The following is a 15738-nucleotide window of genomic DNA, read 5'->3' on the forward strand; positions in this document are numbered from 1 at the left end:
AATAAAATACTCCATAGAAATACATAAGACAACAATAATGCCGGCCTGGTTGGCTGAGTGGCTAACGTATCCACTCTCCAGCCAAAAGGCTGCGGGTTTGAATCCCACTGTAGGCATAGATGTTTGTGATTGTGTGTGGAAATACCAGTGGTGGTCAGCGGTAGATGGCATTGGTGTAGTTGTGATCAGTTGGTGGAGATGGACTTGTAGAGCAGGTGCCCTCCCTCGATGAGTTCTTGAACTCCCTGGAGGTGTAAAATAATAATAATAACCTCAAGCCTCTAATGATTTTCTTTTGTTTACTTTCAAAGTATGAATATTTATTCTTCTTTACTAATAACCTGATGTATAGAAATGTAACACATGACAATAAATAAATAACATAAAACTGGATTTAACTTACGTATATATTTTTATTAGTATAAAATTTTTGCCTTAGTATCAAGGGCATCTTCAGTATGGCTTGCAAATTAAACAACAAGAACAGAAACTGCACAAACAAGATACAATTAGTTCTTCACAAATTCCAGAATTTAAAAAAATATCATTCAATTAATTTAATTATTATTAAATCTTGTTAACATACTAGTTTCTGTTCTTGTTTAATTTGAAAGTCATACTGGAGATGCACTTAATACTAGGGTGAAAATTTTATACTAATAAAAATGTATACTGAAGTTAAATCCATTTTATGTTATTTATTAATTCTTCTTTACTATATGTACATGAATTAATGCATATGGCAAGATTTAAATAGTGTGTAAACTTTCATTTGGATATACATTTATAATTTCAAATTGTGTTTTTTCAGCATTCTCAAGTTAAGTTGATTTTTGATGAAGTAAGTGAGGGGAAGAGTTTTCCTTCCTAGAAACTGTGCTTTTTTAATGAAGTGATTTAGGAAAAAATCAACTAGAACATAAAATTTCATACAATAATGCCTGTTTAGAATTAAAACTGTAAGATGACAGCAGTTATTTGTTATATTCTCATGTGCTTTCATCTGTGCATGTAAGCCAGATGATGCGCTAATTGTCCAGTGTAATATGAAGGTGGAAACTTTTTTTTTCTTATGTAACTAAAACCCACAAAAGGTTGTAAACCTATAGTATACATTAACATCATAGGTAGGATAAACAGTGTTATAGTAGGATATATTATTTTTTATATTTTTATTAATTTTTTTTTTACCTAGTCTGGATACCCTGCTCTGGAGATCAAACACTGAACTTTTTCAAACCACTTTAGGTCTCCAATAATCAGAGCAGAGCAGAGTTCTCACAACTGGTAATGAAATTCATCTACCACCTAAAGACAATCACTAGCCATGCTCATGGTGGGATTTGAACCTACAGCCTGTTTGTTGGATAGTGGATATGCTAAGACTCTGAGCATGTTAATTGAACATGTTCTGACCAATCCAGCTGTTTTATGAGATGAAAAATTCCAAGTTTCCAGGAGAGAAAAGCCCTATTCATCTCCATATGAGACCAGATAACTCTCCTTCAACTGAAAAAAAAAAAAACTTATAAAGAAGTTCTTCATATCCTAGACAGGAATTTGAATCAACTCCCAACCAACAGGCATTGTCAATACCAACTGAGCTTAGGAGGTGGAGTTCTGCTGCCAACTAATTAGATAAAAATTTGTGTAGAATATCACTTACTCAGACTGGGAAAAAAAACAAAAAACAGAAAAAGTTTTTTTTTTTCTGTGAGGAAAAATCATTAAATCAAATTATGATTTAAAAAACTAATTTCTAATTATAATATAAAACAAAAAACATACTGAAGCTATAGATGTTGCCCATGTTACTTATTATCACTATAAATAGACCTATGAAAGATTTCAAGAAAATTATTATTACGAATATTCCTATGTAGTTTAAAGATGCACTATGGAAGGTACTAACCATTTTCACTATTTTGACTATAATTCCAGTCACTGTCAAAACAGTCACAAACACCTCTGACAACCATTCTATTTATTCATCAATCTCGAATAATAAGAATTAGTCATCACACTCATGATAACCATACTCGTACACAATTTCCAGAGACAATTCCTTGTCTTCTTCTTCCTTCTTTCTTCCTAATAAGTAGCAGCTTCTCCAATTTAGAGGTTAGCAATCATGGTATGTCAAAATGTTCATTCCTCTACCATCCTTTTAATCTCATACTAGCTATTATCTATCCATTTCTTTAAATAAACTCAAGTGATCTTCCCTCTTATTTTCCATTCAGTATTTCCAGAGATGTTTCCCCACTGATCCTCTTAATATATGCCCTGCCACCTTGCACTTTCTCTTTATAAGGTCTTTCCATGAGTGCTCTTTTGGTTCCCATTAACTTCAATACCTCATTAATTTTTTTTTTTTCCCCTCCTTCCAAGAAATCTTCAGTGCTCACCTATAGCACCACTTCTCAAAGGCTTGTAATCACGTGCTTATGAATTTTGTATATATCCATGTCTCACATCCATACTTCAATCTGGACAGTATATAGGATTTTATTATTCTTATTTTAGTCTGTTTATTTATTCCTGAGGTCATTAGTAATTTAATATTCCAAAATGCTCTTTTGCCTTAGCTATTCTTGATTTTATTTGCATAAAATCAATGAATGAATCCTGTTGATATCTTAATTTATATTTTTGCTGTTTTCTGCTTATTACCATCTTGGTTTTAGCTGTATTTAAATTGATTAGTATTTCAACAATATTTTGTAATTCTATTTTTGATTTTGCTATGGACGCCAATTATATATATATCAGCCCCACACAAGTGGTCCCAAGACCTATTATTATTATTATGGGCAACTCCAAGGAGTCCTTAGACTCATCAAGGGAGGCCCTAAACATCATATCAAGAACAACTATTCGGCATTCGCACAACACACAGTGCCATGTGTGGTTACGTAAATGGGTAGCTGGAAGAGAGTTTTTTTTTTAACCTGAAAGTTGCAGTCATTGTGAAAGACAGTATGGGGAAGACTGTTCCAAGAGCAGAGGTGTAGGAAATGAAAGTGTCGTTACAACTTTCGTTAGTGTAATAACACTAAGGGTAACAAGTATTTATATGAGCAACATTATGCCATTTCAATAACAGTATCTGAAGAAAATAATAGCAGCAGTACTTGATGCCATTATTTTCTTCAGATATACATAGTTCACTTACATGTTTTCTATCTTTTGTTCACTTATAAGTGAACAAAATCAAGAAAGCTTGAAAATTGAGTTACAACACATTCAAATGAAACTGTCTATGACAATTATGGACCAAAGGCAACCTACTTAATAATTTATTACAGAAAAGGAGTATTGACATTGATCATTTGCTAAGACAAAACACAAAAGAATAATGCAGAGTCAACCAATGCCATTACACTCCTGATATGCATATGATTATTTTTTCACAACTCAACACAGTTCACAATCATGAAAAAAAAATCACTGAAAACCTGACAAACTTGCCATGTTTTCAGTAACTGCCAAACTGGTTGGTATCTGCTTTCCAACAAACTGCAGTGCAAATCGCACCATGGGCATGAATGGTTGTAATTGTCATTAGGTGGTAGACAGATTCCATCACCCAGTGTGAGACCAGTGCCCCACTTAATGGGGACCCAAAGTGGCTTGAAAAAGATCTGTGTTTGGTCTCTACAGTAGGGTTTCTGGCTCATGTAAAAAAAAATAAAATAATTTAAAAAATAATAATGATAAAAGACCTTTAACCTACCTGCTGTACTAATGTACTATAAGTTTATAACCTACTTGGGGGGGGGGGTACATAAAAAAGTAAACATTACAGGCTTTATTGCATCAGTTCATTGTAACTGGGAGGGAAAGTTTATATAATATAGGAATCTTTATGTACGCTTTTTCAATGAAAATTGGATTTGCTAAGCTCATATGAAGGCAACACAGTTTCTTCTCCCACAGCATATACAAAGTGACCACATAGAAATCCAATGATGCCATGTAACAAATAAATACACCAGACAAATCTGGTCATTTTTTCCAAAAGCTTTTCACATCACCTTCAAAACGGCAACGCACAATTCTTCACTCTACTCCAATAAAATAATGTCATTCACAAATTGATTCTTGACTAAACACCTGTTTATGCCTCTGGTGCCAAATTAATAAATCAATATTTTGTGAATGACGTCATCTTATTCCTAACGTGATACCAAATAGCACTACTGAGTAATAAACTCATAATATTCAAAACCATATCTATACTAATGACTACAGTATTGACACTGATTCTACTCCTCCAAATAAAGTCAACAGTTATACATGTGCCGGATCGCTTCTCAAATTTACTTTCAAAGCACGCGCTGATACTGTGAACTACAATGATAACCTATATGAAGAGAAGTATAGCAATAATGAATAGCATGATAGCAAGAATGTGTGGATGCTTAGAGTGCGTTTCAGGGCCTAATACAGCTGTATGCAAGAGATGGAATGCATTTGAACATGACGGATGTAGACATCTGGAGAGAGTGTTGTTCTCTGGGCAAGTGAGTGCTAAATCGGGGAAACTAGAAATGCCAAGGTGTATGGTAGCAGTAATGGCCTCTTGTGAGGATAGTCACTTGGGAGATGGGAGAATGAATGCTCACAAATATTGCCACAAAAGTGATAATATTCATGGAGTGACTTTCAGCTGTAACATAGAACATGACTATAGTTTATCCGAAGTAAATTGGCATAACTATATCAGCTTTTCCCAAATCTGGTATTTCCTTATATAGAATGCAATTCAATGCTAAAACAAATGGTCTTAATACATGACAGCATTAAGTACTAATGCCATACCTATCGACAGATTCTGCGATTTACCTCCTACAGCACACGGACAGCATAGTATGTTCATCCATGTGCCGTACACTGGCGCTGTCTTACCGTGACATCCTTCGGTTGTGTAAATGCACGTTCCGTCGTTTTTTCCATATCGCTAGCGGTTTACAAGTGATTTCAGGTTACTCTTCAGTTTTACCGTAATTTCATATGTAAAAAATTGATGTTTTTATTCGATTTCTTTTTTTTTGGGGGGAGGGGGGTAACGATACACAAGGACACACAACACCGGCACCTTTGTTAACATACCGGAGTAGTGCAGTACGTTTAGAAATATGTAACATTCAATAATTTTGTTTTACTTTTATCCATTATTCAAATACGCTTAGTTATATAATTAAATCTGCATTTTCACTAAGTCTGATGTTAAGTTATTTGCTATATATAACTTGATATCTAATTCAGAAATTTAAATTACTTTCGTGTTTAGACTTTATCGTGAGTTGCGCCTCATGCGGGACTCTATGTAACATAGTATTACATACATACCATAACTTTACATACATACTTTTACTCTGTTTAGTTTTACGCTTATGCATCATATTTTGCGTTGGGGAAGGATGTTTTTACAATATAAGGTCATTTTCATTCTAATTGTTTCTAATTACACTAAATACTCTATTTTTCACTAAATATACTATACATGACTTGTGTCTTTGTAGGAGTATGTTTTAGGTGATACAATAAAACTATTTGTTTTGCTTGCATATATGCAGTAAGGTGTCCATAGCGGAAAGGGGGTAAATTTTTTCATTCCAGTAAGAAGCTACTGATATGCACTGCTTGGAGAGAAGTCAACGAACACCATAATGTGAGGAACAAACAGCATGGCGCCGATCGTAATAAGATGTAGGACCTCCTTTCGCTGAGGTGACTGCAGCAATCCTACGTGGCATACTTTTCACAAATATACCATAGCGATCAATGGGAATTTTTGGACCATTCTGCCTGTAGCTGAACTCAACCCAGGAAACCCATTCCACTCATTCACCGCTCTTCAAGCGAAAATCTAGTCCTCACGCCCTTGCTAAAGAGGTCTAGACTAAGGTGAGACGTACGGCCATAGACCTCACCCGACGCGCTAATTCATCCCACAGATGTTCAGTAGGGTTGAGATCAGGTCTCTGTGGAGCGATCAAGTATGGTAACGTTCATGTCTACAAACCACGCCGTTACAGCAACAGCCTTATGACTAGGTGCATGCATTGTCTTTCTGAAAGAGACAATGGAGAGTACCATAAAAACGTCACAAAGTTGGAAAAAGTGAATTCTCCAGACTGTTCAGATATCACTCGGAGTTCAATGTTCGTGGCACCACAAACAAAGGTTCGAGGACAAAGCAGAAAAAACAGGACCTACTATCACACCGCCACTTCCGAATTTCATCTTTAGGTTTACGCACTCTGGAAAGAGACATTTACTGGACATCACCCACACCCATCCATCTGCTCGGTAGAGGATGTAGCATGATTCGTCGCTCCATAACACAACTTTACAAGCTTCCACTGTACACTGAAGCTCTTTGCACCACTGAAGACGATGCTGCATGTTGATTCGGCAATGTTGTACTTGCATATTGCAGTCCTACTATGGAAACCAATATTGTGAGCCTCGGTTCTGAATGTTTTTGTGCAGATTCGTGTTTCTGTCGATGACTAGTTCGCGATCATACCTTTGCTTGGAAAACGAAGGATAAGGTGAGAACAAGACACCATTCCTGAAAGTTACGAATGAAAGTGGTGAGCAAGAGGGTGGAGAATGGCTCTTTCGCACGAGTACAGAGAGAAAGAACGAACAAGGAAAATTTTAAGTAGTAGTATAACAGAGTTTGTGTTGTATAGGGTACACTACCTACGATGAGTCTTGTGACTCAATGGTGGTGCTGCATAATAATAATGAGGATAATATTACCTCGACTACAAAAAAAAACAAACAATTCTCTCCACTTTGTCAATCGGAAAGATTAGGAAGCTGCCTGCATACACATATGTAGGCAGCAAACCACTGGAATAAGAAAATCGCATACGATTACGCTGCAGAGTGTAATTTCAAATATTCAAGATCGATGAGAAAGCAAGAACACGATTTTTTTTCGCAAATCGGAAAGATGCATCAAATACAGAGATGTGAACAATCATTATATTATTATTGTTGCATTGACACTTACATGAATGAGTCTCCCACGACTTTTGCCCATGCAAAAGTCAAGGGAGACCCAAACTATCAAAATAATATCTATCGTACCTCTCCTTGAAACCATGCACAGAGAAATAACTCACCACTGATTCAGGAAACCCATTCCACTCATTCACCGCTCTTCAAGCGAAAATCTAGTCCTCACGCCCTTGCTAATCACACTCTTACCCAACTCCCAGGGATGATCGCTTTTCCTCTTCCCCCTCTACCCAATTGTTGAAATATTTCCTTTGCATTATTGCTAAAAATCTCTCAAGTAATTTAAATGTTTGTATCATATCCCACCATTTTTCACTTATCAACTAACATTAAAACCCAAAAACCCTCAAGATATCTTCATATGAACCATTCAACAGACCATATCCGAGAAACCCAGCTGACCAGATCTGAGCACGGTAATCAGGATGTGGTTGTATCAAGGCTTTATAAAGAGAATGATAACTTATCTCTGTTAGTGTATACTTCGACAACTAAATAACGCTGTGAGCTACCTGGAGACTAGCAATATGCCCTCTAAACTTCGACTCTTTGACTACTACTACTTCCAACCCCAAATCCTTGGCATATTCAATATCCTGGAGTACATTTCCCTCAATATGAGGTACACAACTAGTAATTTTTTGTATCCCAAAATGCATAACTTACACTTTATCATATTAATTGACATCCATTAAGTTTTGTCCATACAATCAGACTATTTAAATCAACTTGAAGCACTCTACATCATCGTGATTAATAACTTTCGTATCCATCTTCGCATCATCAGCAATCAGTTGAATATCTCCCTTCAAATTATTCCCTATATCATTTATGTGCAAATTAAACAACAGTGGTCCAAGCACAGAGCTTTGTGGGACACCATTTGTTGCTGCAGTATTAGAGTCCCATTATGCAAAGGAAATGTTGAAATGTCCTCATTACAATCTCTTGGAACTTTGCCAGAGCTGAGAATTAATTTGACAGCCGACTCGTAGGCATCGCCAATCTCACACCAGTATTTGAATTCAGATTATGGAATATCCTAAGTAACATCAGTTCACAACATTAGTCCCTGTTACATCTGCCATAACAACATCTTCACTTGGATGATATATATTTGCAAAGTGGTCATTTAGTAACTGAACAAATTCATCTGCTTCTATCATCTCTCGTTGATATTTCCTCTTGCCTGTTAAGCCATTTTCTTCTCATAATCTGATTTTGCCTTCCTTACCATGTTGGTCACTTTTTTGAATAACTGGTGTGTGTGCATTGTTCATGGGTTAGCTGGTCACTTTTCTCGTTATATACCATCTACAACATTTTTGCAACTCATGTTTAATGATTCTACTCATCCATCTAATCCCTACCCAACTTATCCTCATGACCTTGGGCATACAGCATAATGCTTTGTCCTCCTCATACACGTGTAGATCATAGTTCATTATATTCCCCCTTCTTAACTGAAATTTTCGCGTTATCGATAGGTCTTCTGATCTTACAACCAGATCAAACACTCTAGTAACATAAGTATATAACATAGTTCCTTATCATGTTGGTCACTTTTTTTTGAATGACTGGTGTGTGTGCATTGTTCATGGGTTAGCTGGTCACCTTTCCTGTTATATACCATCTACAACATTTTTGCAACTCATGTTTAATGATTCTACTCATCCATCTAATCCCTACCCAACTTATCCTCCTGACCTTGGGTATACAGCATAATGTTGTGTCCTCCTGATACACGTGTAGATCATAGTTCATTATATTCCCCCTTCTTAACTGAAATTTTCACGTTATCGATAGGTCTTCTGATCTTACAACCAGATCCAACACTCTAGTAACATAAGTACCTCTATCATATTCAAGTAATTATCTCTCAGTAAATGTATAAATTCTATTTTAATTGCATGTTGTCTTCCCTCCTTCCTATCTATATCTTCGAAGTTAAAGACCCCCCCCCCATAATAATTACTGGACTTCGCACTCATTGTAGTAATCTGCTGATGCATGTCTTCCATCAGTGGTGCACTCATGATTTAATCTTGGGGGGCCGACTTGAGTAGACGATTTGAGAATATACACTACGCATTGCATACGACCCTTACGACTGAGCATCTGCATTGATCGCCAATACATGATACCCTTGATCTCCTCTGGCCCGGCTCGGGCAAACGAAGTAGCGCTGAGTCCACCCGAGCACTACTTCGCCTTGCGTTCACAGCAGCCGTGATTCCCGAGAGCTATAGGGTATTCCCACTTTATGTGGCCGCTAATTCATAAGTAGTATAGAAATATATGCCACAACATAAATGAAAAAAAATTTAATTAGGAAAAGATTTTTTGGAAAATTTTCTAGTTTTTTCTTTTTTCTTTTGGGGAGGGAGGCCCCATCGGGCCCCTGGGTGCGCCATTATCTTCCACATTATCCTTGACCTATAATAGCAACCAATTTTATAGGTTGTCCTATTGGTATTAATTTCACACCAGATTGACTCAAAGGAACTGCCATCTGCTCTTCGTTTTCGTACTCTTGTTGGCTACAATTCATCTGCTGTCATCACTCTGTCCCACCCCTGTCCTTCTTGGAAATACTAAATCTCTCACATTCTGCCCTTGTAACCACGTCATCTGCGGTTAGTCTAAAATCTCACTAATGCCAATAACTTTTTGTGAAGGTGCACAACCCAATGCTAAGAACTTCTCCCTCTTAATTCCTCATGCTTTTGATCATAAAACGAGATCCAACATTCTTGTATCGTGAGGCCCTTCCATTACATTCTCTTCTTCAAGTAATTATCTCTCAGTAAATATATAAATTATATTTTCTTCTTACCATGTTGTCTTTCCTCCTTCCTATCTACATCTTGGTAGTTGAAGCTCCTCATAGTATATAGAAACGGTAGTATCCCATTAGGCCATATCTATCTTTACATCCTGAATTGACTACTACCCCATTCAATATTGTTGCCTGAAGACTTCATTCTCAATGTATTGTTCATTCACATACTTATTCGTTTCATGGATGCGTTGAAATACACACACTCGCCTATAACCGCTCTAATGGGGGGGGGGGGGGTAGTCCTAAAAGAAATAGTGCAAGGGTTCTAACTTGGAAACATAAATCCAGAGCACGAAGTGCGGCATTATTATTATTATTGCGACGGCCATATGGCCGCAATAATAAAATCGACCGTAGTACCCACATTATGTCAGACAGAACATATCTTGTTAGGGTTAGGTACCAAGAGATGGCAGCACTTATTTGTCAGCCACTTCATCGGTGGCTGCTATAATTAGTGATAGACATGGGCCAGCTATCTCTGATTGGCTACCGGTGGAGATTGAACTGCCCACTCAGTCTCCAAAAAGCTAGATAGGGTTAAAAGGGCTCGCCTACTCCCTATAAGGGAATAAAAGGCGTTAGCTGATTTATTTTTTATTATTTTTATAAATAAATAAATAAATAAATAAATAAATAAATATATATATATATATAAAATAGATTTAATGACTTAAAAACCGAGATTACTTATAAAGATTTAATAAGAATAATGCAACTAGTTTCGGCTTATAATAGCCTTCATCAGGTATTCTTAAAGGAAGAGAATAGTAATAAACATTGAAGTATCTAAAAACTGGAAAATACAGGTAAAAAATCGCCACACATAATTATACATAAAAAACGTTGTATTGCAATACAACGTTTTTTATGTATCACTATTACACTATTAAAATAATTAATATAATGATATAGTATAATAATTATATAATAATACAATTATTATTATTATTATTAATAGAAATTTTAGTTCTTAGGGATTTCAATTGCTGAGTTTCTTCTGTACTGTTAAATGTAATTGTGCAGTTCACCCATTCGTCACTGAGAGATAACTCCCTGAGTTTTATAAAGACCTAAGTACCCTGCTGATGAACAATCACTACAACCTAAATATCCATTCTTTGCTATGAGCCACTTATATTTGTCCTTGCGTTCAAGCCAGTTGCTCTGACCATACTGCCGGGTATTCTACATTTATAGAATTAGTGTCAATTGCATTACCTGCATATTCTTGCTGTCCTGTGATAGCTGAAGATACACTCGCAAAATTGAACAAGTTATCTTGCATTTCCGGTTTTTCTGAAAGCATCGATGAAGGAACACGCGCGCACTGATTGTTCTTAATTTTCGGCAGAAATTTTGTATCATATTCCGAACTCGTACTAGAATTTTCATTATTTTTCAGTTTTGAGAAGTAATTGGTTAATTTGTTTTCATTGGTTCGCTTCATATTGTTGATGCACTATTAGGAAAAGTGCATCAACATCAGAAAGTATTTCTTCTTAAAATACTTTCTCTAACACCATATATAGCAAACTATAGCGAGGACACAGTTTCACAGAGCACACTACACGTTTTAACTTGTCAGGTCCATTGAACTTGTTAGGGGTATAGGGATGACAAACGACCAACAGCGATGTAGCATTGGGTAGGTGGGGGTGCAATATTGTCAGTTTTCTTTGGTTTTGAAACTTCGAAACCGAACATAGACGCAGGTCATTGCCTCGTTTTCTGAAACGAAAAAACAACAATACTGGCAAGCTGCTATTGTTTAACCGAAAGCTGGAAATGCATTATAAGTCTCATTATTATAATAAATTTAAAAATTTTGATAGTTTTAAAAAAGTACCAGGGCGTGGCCCTGGCCCGACTACACCTCTGGCTCTGATTTCTTTAATTTACATATTCTGAGAGAACAAAGCCCACTCTAGCCACCTAACGTCGAATCCATTTAAGTGCAGTCATCAGCATTGTACAAATCTTTCCGTCGATCAAACTCGGGCTTTATGTCCACAATCTCTGCATCTTTTCTTCTTCACAATCTGCGTATTGATTCATTATCCTTCATGATGGTACTTTTCAGTTCGCCTCTATCATAGCATGGCAGCAGACTGACAAACTTCATCCTATCACAATTCATTTTCACTTCTTCTAATAACTCTTTCACATCCTTCCTCATACAGTACGTCTCACCCCTTGCCATTAGTTCCAAGCAAAGCAATCAATTCTTTCACCTTTCCTTTCTGCTTGTTGATAATATCACTAATATTATTAGTTTTCGCACCTGAGAAACATGATTTTACAGCGCTTTTAAGAAGTCCTCTCCTTATCATAGAAATGCCAAAAATAATTATACGCTTATGCTCTCGTTTATTCTAACAATCTTCTTTTTTTACGACCTTTTGCTTCCCCCCCACCCCATTCTCAGTTCTCTTGCTATTTTGGCAAACCTTTCGATCTCGCTCCTTTGTCCTGTGATGGACTATATGTAAGCGTCATATTCACTTATTCAGGTGATTAATTATGAAGGTTGTGGATTTTCTTCTCGGTAGAACGTGTTAATCAAATATGAGAAACTCTGGTTTTGTAGTGTAGCTGCTAGATTAACTAGCAGAGACGTGATTAAAGTTATTAAATTACGGATTATACTGTATTTAAGAACAGCAGCACAGGTAAGTGGACTGTAATTGCAACGAGGGCGATTCGTTAGGCCTAACAGCCGTTAGAATCGCCATTGTTAGCACATCTATTTCAGATACATATATTTGCAGGATTTACTTGCATTTATACGCATTGCTGGTAGACATCTAAGAGTGTCTACGGGATTAGCTAGTGGACTCCCAAAGTCTACAGGATCACTCGCAAACAACTCGGTAAACCCGAGCAACCGCTATTTTCTCTTAGGCCAAATTATGGACTCTCCATATGACGAGCTCGACTTCAAGCAGCTATTGGCAATCTTCGAACATGTAGGAGGCCTGCTGCAAAGGAAGTGGCCAGGAAAGGTGGCAATCCACCAAATAGAAGAGGTTGAAACAGAGGACTATCAATCCCCTGACCCTCTCCCCAGCACTTCTCAAGATAACACCAGAGAGATTATGTCGCCGGTCAACGACCAGCCCCTAGTGGACTCAGATAACTGTATGGACTATCAGGTTGTCAGCAGAAAGAAGCACAAGAAAGAGTCGTCAGCTGCAGAACCTGAAATAATACCTCAACCCTTGGAAAGAACAACTCCAATGGACTTAACAGCACAACCTGATGAAAGAATAGAGACTGACTCCAGGGCACAACCCAAAGAGAAGATTCCACCAGTAATTTTAAGAACAAAAGAAAAATGGTCTTTAATTACAGAGACGATGAAGAACTCAAACATCAAATTTAAATCAGCCAAAAGTACAGATGAAGGAATCCGGATTCAACCAGAAGGAACTTTGGACTACCGCAAGCTCACCAGACTTATGGATGAACTGAAGGTCCCATATCACACGATTCAGCTTAAGAGTGAAAAAATCTAAAAGTGGTCATCCGAGGTCTGGCAGAAACCATACCAGCTGAAGAAATAGCTACTGACCTCAGATCACAAGGCCTAGAGCCAATTAAGATATCGTACATGTACTGAGCAGAAAAGCGCCCCATGCCTGTGGTCTTAGTCGAGATCAGTAAAGACCATAGAGAAATTTACGACCTTAAAATAGTCTGCAGCTTAGTCATCAAGACCGAACCTCTCAGAAGAAAGGCTTCAGCTGGTCAATGGCATCGCTGCCAAAAATATGGGCATGCACAAAAACTATGTAAAGTGGATTACAAGTGCGGTGACAATCATCCCTCGCACACTTGCGTCAAACCGCGAACCACGCCCGCTAAGTGTGAAAATCGTGGCGGCCCATACCCAGCAAACTACAAGGGATGTTCACTCCACCCATCTAACCTGCAGAAGGCTAGAGAGGCACTACCCTCGCCCACTCAGAAGCGAACTACACCAGAAATCAGAACGTGGGCTGGTACGCCCTAGAAATCATACGCATCTGCGGTCTCTACAAGTAACAAACCGACATCTTGCAACCAAAACCCCTCAGCAATCTTAGCTGCCACTCTAGGAGAGATGTTAACGGCCTTTAGCAAAACATATCCCAATCAGGCCGACACCAACAAATTCCTCAAAAACACACAAGTCATCTTCTCCATGATTAATGGATAACACGGTTACCATAGCTAACTCAATACAGATTGCATATTGGAATGCAAACGAACTAAACAACTCTTAGAACTAAAAGAATTTGCTGAAAGATATGATAGACATCCTTTTAGTAAACGAGACGCACCTTCGGCCTTGCGACAACCCCAAAATAAGGTACTACACACTACTTAGGACAGTACACACTATTTAGGGCTCAATCCCAGAGGGGACGGAACAGCTAAAATTGTTAAAAAAAAGCATAAGATACAATGAGATCAAGAAAACAACTATAAAGCTGGAATTGAAATACATATCAGGTCCTGTTGAACCAACACACTACGGACCACTGGGGAAACCTGACGTGCTGGATATAGCTATTTTCAGGAACACCCCACACCAGTTCCAGTTACAGGTTATTAATGATCTTAGCTCTGACCACAATCCAGTTCTGCTCAGCCTGGGTGGGGAAGCAGAAACCATCCCCGGACAATCCTACACAAATCTCAAGAAGCTGAATGCAACTCTCTGCAACATCACAGGCCATGTCCGAACCATCTCCTCACTCAAAGAAGTAGACAGAGCGATCAGTAAACTGGAAAGCACAATCCAAACTGGCCTTGCAACAGCCTCCACCGTTACCACCCCAGTTCAAACTAACCTGCTCCCAGAAGTGATTCTAAAGCTCATCCGCAACAAAAACAGGATCAGACGTCGATACCATGCAACACTATCACCCCAGGATAAACAAGAGCTAAACAGGGCAACAAACCTAGTCCGATATGTGATCAAAGTCCATAAGAATCAACTATGGGAGAGGAAACTAAGCTCCTTAAACACTGAAGATAACTCATTATGGAGAATGACTAAAGCCCTTCGCAGCGATCACCCCAACATACAACCAATCCATGGAGAAAGAGGCATAGTCTACCAGAGTTGCAATTTCAACCAAACTACACTTATGCGGACTTGCGCTTCACTGAAAAAATTCACAGGCAAGTACGCTATGCACTTCATCATACCACCAGCCATGACAACACAAGCTACACTACACCAAATAAATTTACCAAATTATCAAGAACCTCAACAACAGAAAAGCACCAGGTCCTGATCAGATTTCAAACAAAATTATAAAAGCACTCCCTCACAAAACAATAATGCATCCAGTGGCTATCATCAATGCGATGCTAAGACTCAACTACTTCCCCACTCGCTGGAAGCAGGCAGATATAGTCCTCATCCACAAACCGGGGAAAGCACCTGTTCCCCCAGAATTACAGACTATCAGCCTCCTGTTGGGCCTTGGAAAAATCGTTGAAAAAGTAATACTAAAACGACTACTAAACAGAAACGGACAATCTAGACCTAATCCCAATATAACAATTTGGTTTTCGAACTGGTCACTGCACAACTCAACAAATCCACAGACTTATAGAATACATAACTATCGGATTTAATTGGAAACAACATACAAGTGCAATCTTCCTGGATGTGGCGAAAGTCTTCAATAAAGTTTGGCACAAAGGCCTCATCCACAAACTAATAACTGCAAAATACTCACTAAACCTCATCCAAATTATAGACTCTTACTTGAAAGATCGAAAATTTCAAGTGAAACTCCATGGGCTCAGATCCACTACAAGAAGTATCACAGCAGGTGTCCCGCAAGGCTCCCTAT

The 15738-nt window shown here is 37.9% G+C and overlaps 1 protein-coding gene across 1 annotated transcript in view; it reads right to left on the reverse strand.

Annotated features, from left to right (window-relative positions):
- Positions 1 to 5038, reverse strand: part of LOC150092819 (12S rRNA N(4)-cytidine methyltransferase METTL15) — an 86707-nt gene extending 81669 nt beyond the window's left edge. The window contains exon 1 of the mRNA XM_090414641.1: positions 4825 to 5038. Coding sequence (XP_090270767.1) covers positions 4825 to 4882 — 58 coding nt within the window. The 5' untranslated portion in view covers positions 4883 to 5038. The remainder of the gene's footprint in view (positions 1 to 4824) is intronic.
- Positions 5039 to 15738: the final 10700 nt, after the last annotated feature.

Source organism: Typopeltis vanoorti, chromosome 25, assembly GCF_054136105.1.
Source record: "Typopeltis vanoorti isolate ZY-2024b chromosome 25, IOZ_Tvanoo_1.0, whole genome shotgun sequence".
In the NCBI taxonomy this organism is placed as follows: Eukaryota; Metazoa; Arthropoda; class Arachnida; order Uropygi; family Thelyphonidae; genus Typopeltis; species Typopeltis vanoorti.